General features: G+C 36.8%; 1 protein-coding gene across 8 annotated transcripts in view; it reads left to right on the plus strand.

Moving 5' to 3' along the window:
- COL14A1 (collagen type XIV alpha 1 chain) overlaps positions 1–12,446 on the plus strand; it is a 114,862-nt gene that overhangs the window by 74,072 nt on the left and 28,344 nt on the right. For all 8 annotated transcript variants that reach the window (XR_007776976.1, XM_018913443.3, XM_050971466.1 and 5 more), the window contains 7 exons: positions 1,503–1,667; positions 3,190–3,228; positions 3,417–3,555; positions 5,804–5,946; positions 6,789–6,898; positions 8,116–8,274; positions 12,286–12,363. Coding sequence is in view for 7 of the 8 variants with exons in the window: in XM_018913443.3 (XP_018768988.2) it covers positions 1,503–1,667; positions 3,190–3,228; positions 3,417–3,555; positions 5,804–5,946; positions 6,789–6,898; positions 8,116–8,274; positions 12,286–12,363 (833 nt within the window). In the remaining variant the exon portion in view is untranslated. The remainder of the gene's footprint in view (positions 1–1,502; positions 1,668–3,189; positions 3,229–3,416; positions 3,556–5,803; positions 5,947–6,788; positions 6,899–8,115; positions 8,275–12,285; positions 12,364–12,446) is intronic.

Genomic DNA, 12,446 nt, shown 5'->3' on the forward strand with positions numbered 1-12,446 from the left:
TCAGTTTTAGAGCTTTGAGCAGCCACACCATGTTGTGAGTCTAAGTGTAAGAAGTGGATTAAATGTTGTAGAAGTTTGTACCAAAACCGAAAGGGCACAGTGTGCCACCTGGCACAAAACCGAAGGATGGAAGAAAAAAACTGTCTTCCTTTTAATGTGAGGTGACCTGAAGAGAAATTTGTGCCTTTTATTTGCTTTTAGTTTTGACAGCTGTGAAGTTCCCAGTGTAGGTCACTGATTTCTGAAACCAAATGTTATTGTCCAGCTTGGCTGCCTCCTTGTTTTGTTGCTAAATGCTGAGTGTAGGGCTTCATCAATAAAGCAGATGACCAAATAGTGGGCTTGCATGACCTGTTTTAAGTAGTGATTGAGAAAACTGTGTATTTGTGAATAAATTGGAGTTTGTGTCTAAGCCAAACAGAAACTATTCATCTCTCAGGTAAGTCTTGCAGCTGCATTATTAGTTCCTGGACTAGGAATGGCCTCCAGAGAAGATGGCACTCTGTGAGGGTTCAGTTGCTGGGATGTGGCACATGATTCCCCTCTCCCATTTCCCCTGGAGTGTGCTGCACAGTGAGGCTGCAGATGGGTTGGAGCAGGTACTGATGGGCATCTGTGATGGAGGCTGGCACTAAGAGGGGCTGATCTTGGATGAGACATGAAGATATTGTTATAATGTCAAAGTTTTGTTATGCTTAAAGCTCTTCAGAAGGTGATGAATGCCCCTCGTCCTCATTCAAACTTAAAGATAATATTGCTTGACTGGAATAAATTTGTGACTGAGCCATGCTAGAACAGTGTATCCATTAACTATATTCAGCCTGATGCAGAGAGGTTTTTTCCTTCATCTCTTATGGAAAGGAAAATGTTGAAAAACTTATGGCTGTTTTGTTGCTCCTGAGACATGTAGGGTACAGTTTCCATTTGATTTAAATCCTTTAAGTCAGGATCATATTTTGAAAAATATTCATGCTAAATATATAGAACAGATGCAACCAGTGCAGTTAAATTGCTGATGAAATGAGAATACATTTATTTCAGTGTTCACTCATGAGGCAGCAGTGCCTTGAAATTCTATATGTACTAACACTGGGCACAGAAAAAATCTGTAAAGAACCTGCAGGAAATTAATTTCTCTACTTTTTATTTATTCTGTACTTGATACATGGGTATTTTTGTGTAATACAGTATAGCATTAAATTTAAAAAGTATTTAAATGTATGCTAAAACTTTAAACTACTGAGTAGTCATATATCTTCAAGGAAATGCTTAAGGTTTAACTTTAACTTAAGCATGAATAGCCAGAAGAAATAGTTCACAGACAATGTTTTGCTTTTATTTTAGATTACATAAGTGAATTTTCTCATGCTAAAGAGTAATAATTAAATCTCCAAGTTGGTGTTTAATCAGGAATGGAGTCAGTGCAAATACAGTTGTGTTCATATTGTATTTCCACTCTCAAAATGAATGACTCACAGGAGTGTTCTTTTTTTATTTTACAGGTTTTACCTTTTTTGCTATTGGAGTGGCTGATGCTGACTATTCAGAGTTAGTTAATATTGGCAGCAAGCCCAGTGAAAGACATGTCTTCTTCGTGGATGACTTTGATGCCTTCACAAAGATTGAAGATGAGCTGATCACTTTTGTTTGTGAAACTGCATCAGCAAGTTAGCCATTTTGATTTATGTTTGTTTCTAAAGTAACTGCTAAATAGTGGGGAGATTGTAACCACTAATTTTCTATTAAGACAAATTCTTGATCTTTTTAATATAATTTACTGCTGACTTTATAATTCGAGTGTATTTCCGCAGAAGATTAAGGAAATGAAGGTTTTGTGACTTCAAAATAATTGATGGTTGTTTTTGTAAACCCAGAATACAGCCACAGAAATTCATTTCAGATGTTGTTGACATTTCAGAATCATAAAAGATAATTAAATTTTATTTTCTAGGCTTCTTTAACCCTCTGTAAGAGTACTGCTAGCTGCATTCTTTCTTATTCAAGTCACATGATTAATTTATTAATAGAGATCCAATCACTAACATTTTTGCTATGAAAGTAGATGAGTTGTGGCCTAAGAAAAAGCATAAAACACACTCAAATTCTGAAATCTGTGAGAAAGCCACTCCTCCATCTCTTTATGAAAATTAAGGAATAGACATTCCAGAGCAACACTTAATGATTATTGGTCAGTAATTCACATGCCTTTAGGGGTGTGCCCACCTAAAATGTATTTCCTTGTGTATAAGCCAGGAAGCAGGCACTGTGTGGCTGATGTGAGCTATTTGTGATTGTAAGGAGTCCTTGTGCACAGGGCTGTGAGTTATCATGAGACTCTGAATTGTCAGAGCTGGTAAACTAAAAGGATCTTGCTTGTGAGCCACCAGTGCTGAGATTTTGACCATGAGCTCTACTTTCAATGGCAGAGAGAATGTTGAACATTGACAATTCTCAACAGTATCATTTATTAGTCGCTTGTGCTTGTTTCCTAAAAGTGATCATCAAATGTGAGTATCCTGGGGTGCTGTATTTCATTGATATGCTGCTTTAGCCTTGTTGATTTCCCAGGGCACCTTTCCTGAAATATATTAGTGACCTTTCTTCCCTGCCAAAAGAAATGCAGAAATCAGATTTGCAGCTATTTAAAATGTGAGCACACATCTTAGGGATTGTTCTGATTTCTCTTGCTCATGGAAACTATTGTGGAGTTTGAAAAGGTACAGAGAATGTCAGCTTCAGTACTTGAACTTGAGATGGGTTAGGCTGGAAAAGCTCACAGAGAATTAGGGATTAATTGATTAAATCCCCATATAAGACATACTTTATTTTATGTAACAGGCAACGAATTTGTTGCATTTTTTTTTTCCAACAAATTTGAAATTGCTGAAGAGGTTGTGAAGGCAGGTTTATAGGGAGGATTAGACAAATTAATGGACAAGAAATCCATAAAAATCTATCAAAGGAGCACACAGGGAGCACCCCTTAATATCTGTGCTACAACCCTTGGGGATCCTGAGAAGCATCAACAGAATGGAGTAGGAAATGGCCAGGTTTGCCTGTCCTTCCTACCCAGCCTCTCCTTTTGCTGCTCTTGGGGGTAGAGTGCTGAGTTTAAGTCTAAATGCATGATTGTTCTGACTCAGTGGGACATCTCTTCTATTCTTAAATATATCTTTTTTTCCTTTACAGCCTGCCCACTGGTAGTTAAAGATGGCAATAATTTTGCAGGTACAGTATTTTTGTTTCAGATTTATAGAATAATTTTCATTACATTATTTTCACAGTATTAGGCAATACATTTCCCTTCATGGTAACAGGCAATGAAACTCTCAGATACAATTGGCATTGTCTTTTTTTGTATCCTCTGATGCAGTATTAATTTGAATTAATAAAACATGCCTTTTGATATCTTCCAGGATTTAAAATGATGGAAATGTTTGGTTTGGTTGAAAAGGAGTTTTCAGCTGTGGAAGGGGTTTCCATGGAACCTGGTACATTTAATGTTTTCCCATGTTACAGACTACACAAGGATGCTCTGGTATCCCAGCCTACCAAGTATGTGTTCACATATAAATACTCAAAAAATACATGAAGATAATTTTCTAGTGCAGACAATTATTCATTTCAGGGACTAGTATTTTTAAGTCAGAAGAGCAGAGGTGCTAGCGTATATCTGTGATATACTGATGAATAGGAAAACTGTTTGGTGCTCTGACTTTCAATCAGTTTAATTAAAAAATGACAATTATAGGTAAAAGTAGGTAAGCCCACTGGCTATTTTGGTTTTCCCATGAGCCTGTTTCAGACTTGTGTCTGTGTAACACCTGGCAATTTCATGCAGGCCCATGTCTGGGCAGATTCCAGTCTGCAGCACTTTGTGAAGAGTGCCTCTGGAATGCAGGTTGAAGTCTCAGAGAGCTCAGCATATCCTTGAAGCAAGGGTCAGAATGAGAGTGTGCTTCGGCTGTCCTCAGTCACTTCTACTGCAGTCTGTGTCCAGCCATTGGTTACAAAGGAAGATTAAACCCCTTATGTTGAAGGGGTCTGTGTGAAGCCCATCTGCACCTTCCTGGGAGGCAGGACATCGTTCAGTCTCAAGGAATGTGTCTTGGGAGGGTTATGGAGGAGGCCATGAAGAATCCCCTGACTGAACTTTTACACTCATTCCTCAGAGAGGTTGTGATGGAAACCCTGTTTCTTGTATAAACAGGGTCTGTATTGTGCTGGGTTCCTCTCAGTCCAGACCCCCATTCCATTTTAAGTGGCACCAGAGAGAAACAGTAGTTCTGATGGATTACACGCGGGGAGGTTAATGAAAAATATTCTTTACCTAAGATACATAAGAAAGAAAAACATTGAGAAATTGAAGATTTATATCAGATATCATCAGAGTGTGTGATTGTCCTGTTATGTCCCAGTTGGAGCTGTACTTCTTGGTGCTGTTTCACATTCTCCATGTTTTGTTTCCTCCTGGGCCTTGATGGACTGAAATGCCGAGGGATTAACATTTCTCACTTTTTTCCCTTTCTGCTTCTTTCTAATTTGATCTGCTGCCTTTATATGCTATTCTCTAGCTGCCACCCCAGCCCAGTCTTACTGCTTCATTAGACTTTCACTCCTTTTCATGGTTCAGAGAACACCTTTCTCTTGATGATCCACAGGTATGTCTGAAAAATACCACTTGGCTTTGTCACTTCATCTGTGCACTGAATGCCATTAATTTCATTCTCCTTTTTGAGTTCTGTATCCCCAAACCTTGTGTTTAACCCACCCTGCTTATTGAACTGTCTTTCATTCTTGTACAATGGACACACTGTAAAGGCTTTTTTCTTTTATCTGTTGAATTCCCCTCTTTCTCTGTGGGAAATGGGCAGTGTAACATCACATCTGATCATTTACTGACACTGTGCAGAATATATTGATGATATATCATGTTAAATCTCTTTTCAACATGATTCTGGCACTGTGTGCCAGAAACACTTAAAAAGGAATGGGTCATATTTGTGGCAAAGAAATTGTTTGAATAACTAATGAGACTTCTTTCAGATCCCCTTACTATCGTTTTAAGGAATCAGACTAATTAACATTAAAAATTCAGTTGTCTCAGACACTTAACCAAAAGTTTCACTTTGGGATTTGACAACAAAACATCAAATTCAACTTGAAGTAAGAAATAATGAATTTTTGGAAATTACATAAAATACTTTTATATCATAAACTTCCTCTCTCTTCTGCATAAATTCTAGGAAACCAGATTATATTTCAGCATGTGATCTGTTCTGACTTCACTTTCTTTTGTATTTGCTTTGAAATCTATAAACTCCATTTCTCTATATTTCATAAAACTTCCTATAACAGTCTTGTCCCTCCTAATTTTAATCCATTTATAATGGTTTAATGACAAAGGACATGTCTATTGAGACTTCTTCCAAGCAGTATCCATTGTCTCCTAAATCAGACAATTTCAAACGTCTTGAGAGTGGCTATTGTTTTTTAAAAGCTTTAAATATAATCAATTTCAGCTTTACTTCCTGACCTCTGATTTGATCTTCAAATAATAAAAAAAAAGTAACTTTTAAGGTCAATTTTGTAAATTTAAAGGGAGACAAAAACTTCTACTTTCTTGCTAAGCATTCTTTCAGAGTTATCAAGTTGAGTAGATTCTACAGACACTTATATCGCTCTCAGTTTTGATTTATAAGGGAATATACAGAGTAACAGAAAGCATGTCTGGCGAAATTTTGATGAGTAAATCACCAGATTTAGTGTTGTTTCAGTTTCAAAGGAATTATTTCTCTCACAGGTATTTGCATCCTGAAGGTCTCCCTTCTGATTACACCATCACGTTTCTCTTTCGGGTACTGCCGGACACACCGCAGGAGCCGTTCGCTCTCTGGGAGATTTTAAACGAAGCATACGAACCACTGGTTGGAGTTATTTTAGATAGTATGTGGTTTGTGCTTTATCACTGATCTTAACTGTACAAATGATTAATTCTTTGTCTGGTTTTATTATTGCCAGTGTTTCAATCTGCTACCAGAAGAACCACTTGAATCCGGCAGGGAGTAATCTCTAATGTATGGTTTTTAGATTCAATTTAACTGAGTTTAATTTGGAGTTAGAGTCAAATTTTGAGTTAACTGCTTTAAACTGGATTCCAAGGATCTATGAAATTTGATGTGAGGTACTCATCTGCTTTTAATATTTCCAGTGCTTTGAATCTGATTCTGATCAAATCTGTCTTGATATAAGCCAGTGCTACTGGGAGCAGATGTAGAGGAAATGCAGTCTGGTGAAAAGCAGAGTTAATACCACAGACAGGAAATCTTGGTGGCTCTTCATTTCTTTACTTTTTACTTTTTGTTTACTTTCACAATTGTGAAACAGGGATTATAATGTACAAGGTTTTGCTGTTGAGAAGATGAAGCTACTGTGATACCTGTTCTTGATAGCTGCCAGTTTGTCACCTTGAAATCGGTGGGAATTGGGTATTCAGCCAGTCTGAGGAAGGGTTTTTCTTGTCCAACTCTCACAGAGAATGAATGAGAGAGTAGAACCAGGTAGACATGGGTGAGGTAGACTCAGAACTGCTGGTCCATCCTTCCTGTCAAACCAGGAAAGAGCATTTCTCTGATGTTACTTGCAGGTCAGTGTGTTGTTTATGAATGTGTTTTACTAACATTTGAGCTGTCATCTTTGGTCTGCTTTGTAAAATGCAAATTGACTCTTTCAAATATTGTATCAGGACTTTTCTTTAACACAGAGCCCTTAATTTTGATCTCACACAGATGGTGGAAAAACTCTGACTTTCTTTAACTATGACTACAAAGGAGATTTTCAAACTGTAACTTTTGAAGGTCCTGAAATAAGGAAGATATTTTATGGGAGTTTTCATAAGGTTAGTAATGATAATAGGGGGAAAAAAGTACTCTGAATAAAAATACTTGTGAGCATTTCGTGTTCAAAATCATGTTTCATGAGATGAGTTACTGCCAAAAAAAGTGTATTTTGCATCACCTACCTTACTGGCATATGTCTCTTTGCAGTATTAGATTAACATTAATCAAATCAATTTTTTACCATGAGGCTGATGTGTTAAATTTTCATCTCATACTTTTTGCCTTTGTTTTAGAGTTCATTAAAAAATATTAATCTTGAAAAGTAATTTAGAAAAGAATCAGCTTTTCCTTTTAAGATTTGAATTGGCAGTGTCATTCAAAATACAATTTCCAGGAAATAAAATCATTTTTTCATCAGTTGTAATTTTAAAATATATTTTAAGAGCTATGCCATGTTGAACTTTCTTTTGTTATTTGAGAACTTTTGACATTCTTTCTGAAAGCAGGTGGAGCAGTGCTGGAATTGTAGCACCTGTTTGTTGTAGAGGGTAATTTTGTCGTTGACATTTTTCCTGATGTTTGGATCTTTCCTTAACATAGCAAACAAACAAAAGTTCTGAAAGTTTGCTCTTGACAGGACAGTTGTAGTTAGTCCTCCCTGCTGGGAGAGTCTCTGCTACATCAGTGAGAGACAACAGAGTGTGATCAAGGCAGAAGGAAAGAATTTGGTTGTTGTGCTCTGCTTTCTGTACTGCATTTGATGTGATTTGATTTTTTCGGTGTAAAAACTTCACTATGGCAGCTTTTGCTGTCAATGTATAATTTACAAACTAAGTTTTACTGCTTAGTTTTGGCTTCTGCATGTGGCTGGCTATAATGGCTGTAATGGTGAAATCCAATGCTCTATACAAGGAATGACCACCTAAATCAAAGGTTCTTTGGGATCTGAGTGGTATATGAACATTGTGCAGATCTTCTGTTGGGACAAGTTATTTATTTATTGAATAAATTATGTAAGTTGCCAATTTCTTTGCAGATGTACCAGAAGTAGAAAAACAAACCAAATTCATTCAACAGTTTACAATCATAGAATAATTCAGGTTGGAAGGGACCTCTAGAGGTTATCTAGGTTATTTGCTTTGGAGTGTTCTTTGAGTTTCATTAGCAAACATAGATTTAGGAGCTCATGTCAAAAAATGCCCCCCTTTTTCCAGGGAAAGAACACATTTATCTCTTATGCTCCTTTGTCTGTTAAAGCATCTTCTCTTTTGCTCAGTTGCATGTTGTTATCAGCAAGACCACGGCCAAGATAATTATTGACTGCAAGGAAGTGGGTGAGAAGACCATTAATGCAGCAGGGAATATTAGTTCTGATGGCATAGAAGTGCTGGGGAGGATGGTGAGATCCAGGGGACCAAGAGACAATTCTGCACCGGTGAGTGGAACAGGAACAACTCTTTCTAACACTTAAAATATAGTAAAAAAAATAAAATGTTTGGGAATTTTGCAGCTAGTTTTAACTTGAAGTCAAGTGAATTCATATTTTAAATAGTAAAGACCCAGCATTTCAGAAATTCTGCAAAAGCCTGTAGTAGTTGTCAACTTGGGCAAAATCTATTTTTTACTATTTTAATTAATGAAATAATAAAATCATTATTGTGGAAATTTTATTCTCATAAACATATGTAAACACAGTCAATACATTCAGATAATATTTGTTTTCCAAAAATAATTACATAGAGTAATATGATGGATAACACCTTTGCCTGGAATTATTTAAACTTTGGTTTTTAAATTTTTTGGAAATTATTCCCCATGTCTGTTATTCCCTCTGATTCTTTCTCTGCCCCTTAACTCACTGTCTGTTCACTAAAAAATCGAACTGGTTTGCACAGGCTGTCCCCCAAAGCTCCCATCTTAGTATACCTAGCTCTTTTATAATATAAGATATTTCAAGTGTGAGAGGTCTCCCCTCTCCCCCAGTTTAAGTGTTCATTCATTCCTCTGAAATGATTCTCCTAGAAGCAGTAATTGATTATTCTTTCTGCTTGATGTCTTTCAGTTTTGTTTTGTTTTGTTTGGGGAGTTTTGACTTTTTCTGTGCATAGTAGTGTTTGCTAATTTTCCTTGAACTTTCTTGACACTAGAATGAGTTTAGCAGAGAATGTGAACCTTGAACCAAGGATTAACTTGAATAGGAATGAAGTTTCAAATATGTATTTTTTGTTAATATATGAAAATTCTCTTGTTTAGTAAAAAATAAGCCCTCAGAACATGTCTCTGTATGAAAAGAAAGAGCTTTTAGGGCCCAATTGATGGATAATAATTATATGAAGCCTGGAAAGACAATTACACAGAGAAACCTTTGTAGTCACATTCCAATAGAAACAGAAAAAGGCAGACTTAGGAAATCTTGGAATTAGAGAAGCCTTTGTAAAGAAGTGGAAAGAAATGTGTCTTTTGTTAGAACCTAAGAATCTATAAAAAAAAATTCAGACTGCCCACTCACTGAAAAATTTGATTTTGTTCAAATGAACTGTAAAGCTGATGTAAGATTAGAAATGTGTAGATGAAGATGAAAATTCTTTAGTAGGGTTAAGCTGTCTTCTAGTATTACCATATATACCAAATTAGAAACAAATCAAGAAAGCAACCAAATACCATCCTCTGAAGTCTCCATTCTGCACAATTTATTTCTATTGACAGCACTTCTTTAAAGAGTCATATTTAAGACACAGATGAGTTGGTTTCCTACTCCAAAATTTGTAGGACATCAAAGGAATCTAGTAGGAGGCAGGATAGAGGTTCTCAGAAAAGCTACTAGATTAGTAGATCTCAGTTTTAGAGATGCTTATTGCATAAAATAAAAGTAAGCAGGCAGTTACTTTGGAACAAAATTGTGGATATTTTGTTCTAATTATATTCACATGGAGCAGTTTAACATTCTTGAAATGTTTTTAGTGTATTTTTAAAATAAATCAATACAGAGCAGTCATTTGTGCTTGGCTAGACATTTCAATTTTGAGGAAATATAATTGTACAGGAGTTTTCTTCCCCATCAAGATATACAATGTGCAATGATAAAATGAACAGGCAGAGACAGACAGACAGACAGACAGACAGACAGATAGATAGATAGATAGATAGATAGATGGATAGATAGATAGATAGATAGATAGATAGATAGATAGATAGATAGATAGATAGATAGATAGATAGATAGATAGATAGACAGACAGATAGATAGACAGATTGATCAAAAATGGGATTAGGCTCAAGGTGCCAAACCCTTTTAACACTCCTGAATGAGTCATCTCAGAATTGTATTGTAGCCAGAGCAATGAAACCTGACTGGGAGCTGCAGCAAGTGATGTTTTCTATTCCTTCAGTGGGATTTAATGAAAAGTCCAGCTTTAAAACATTACCTACAATTCACAGACCTTCTCTTTATTGATGTTTCCTCCACTTTGAACCTTGTTTGCTTGCATGTATATGTACTATTAATAGTATTGTCTAAGGTGGTCTGTTTGCTTGTGGGGCTGGATATTTAGAAAGCAAAATCATTATGAATGAATAGACTTATGAATAAATGTTTAGGAGCAGCAAAGAAAGCTTTGTTTTGGGTTTTAGCTTGAGTCAGAGCAACTCACATAATGTTTTTAAAAAAGGTTACTGAGTCATCCACCATTTGGTTGGTGGATACAGCATTTCAGAAAATGTCTGCTCTTTAATTTCCACCAAAATACTTTATTCCTATGGATGTCCATGTTGCCTAGTCCAGACAAAATGAATACATGTACACACCTATGTATAAATTTTGTCCTGCCATTGATCAGGATAACAGAATAGCTTGGGATGGACTGGGTGGTGGAACAAAATGGCAATACAACTTAACTTCTGAACCTAAGGTGCTCTCCACAGAATCAGTTCTGGTGTTGCTGCACCCCATTTCTGGGATGTCTGATTTGCTTAAGAGCAATATCATGCAAATGCCCAGGTATTCTGTGTCCCAGAGCAGTGTGTCCCTGCACTCTTCTGCTGCTGCACTAGTGAGGCCTCCTGGAGTTAGGAGCTGTGGGATGTGCAGCAAAGAGGGAGACTAAGTGGCTCCCCATGCAGCCAGCTTCCATTGGACACAGACATGGACACGGTTGCTGGACTCTGGGTGGGTCTCCATGGAGCCAAACTGAGAGTCCAGATGCTGCCTTCATGCTGCACTTCAGCTGTCTGAGGTGTTTTGCATGGTGCCAGCTCATTCTGTCTGCATCTGTAGTACAGCAAATCCACAAACCAGCTAATCTGCTGCCAGGTGAGGAGAATGTCTATTTATATGAAAGTATGTCTCTATTTAAAATATAATATCTGACTTTTATAAGGAAAAAAATGAGGCAAAACCAAAGGTGCACATATGTAGTTAATTTAACAGCTTTGGAAGCAATGCAGTTATAAGAAAATTTTAAAATTCATTCTCTGTTCTGATCTTAAAATAATGCTACTGAAAATAATGGGAACAAACTCAGCATTCTGTCTCTAGCAGTTCCTCGAATTTTTTAACATGTGGGGTTAATTTAATGGGATGTTCTGTTCCATACCATTCCCTATTCAGTATGCACATAAACAAGGCATGGAAAAAGAATAGAAATAGTAACAGAAGAATGCTTCATCTCTGTAGACCCCTTTGTTCAGCGAGGGCTGTAAAGGATATAATTGGTTTTACCATTGACTCCTATTTAGTGTATTGTTTCTGAGTATCAAGCAGCCACTATTTTTAGCATATGTGTGTGTTCTTGTAGATTAAATTCTTGTCCAAACCATGTTCCCAGACCTGTGATGGGAATTTTCTTTTTGCCCAATATTGGCACGTGGTGAACAAGCTTTTCCCCATTCTTAAGCTATCATTGCCTGGGGATAATACGGATAAGAGAAGGCATATTCTAAAGCAAAATTTAACTGGAAAAAAAGAGAAATATTATTTGTGGCTCAGCTCCACTGTAAGTAATAGTCTTCAGAAGACCTTGTCCCAGATAAAATCTGAAGAGCAGATCCAGAGGGTTTAAGAGGAGTTATTCAGAGAAGCTAAACTCTTTCGCCTGACTCTTGATCTCTTTTTTGCTGTAAAAGATACTGGAAGACACCACTGGCCAAAATGAGGAATTTAAGCAAGGAGTGGGGGAAAACTCAACAAATGCATGCAGCATTTAACCTTGACCAGCTTTGCTCAATTCATGTAATGTCTGATAGTTCAGATGAGTTGGTTGGACACAAATTTGGCCAAAGCAGTGGATTTACCATTTAAGTGTGGTATTTGTGGCTTGCTTGCTCAAAGTCAAAAGCATTTGTCTAACCTGAGTGCTTGAATCAAGTTGGCTTTGCTTGTTGATGGCTCCATTTTGCACTGATATTACATCTAACAGTCATATTGTACATCACCCTTGTTTTGAAACAGCTGCAGTTACAGATGTTTGACATTGTTTGTGCTACCTCATGGGCCAATCGAGACAAATGCTGTGAACTTCCTGGCTTGGTAAGAAACCTCTTTCTATAGCTGTAAAATTTACCTTTTATTTTCTGCTTTGTTGAGACAAATGTTTTGTTGGAAATGGATAC

Source organism: Serinus canaria, chromosome 2, assembly GCF_022539315.1.
Source record: "Serinus canaria isolate serCan28SL12 chromosome 2, serCan2020, whole genome shotgun sequence".
Taxonomy (NCBI): Eukaryota; Metazoa; Chordata; class Aves; order Passeriformes; family Fringillidae; genus Serinus; species Serinus canaria.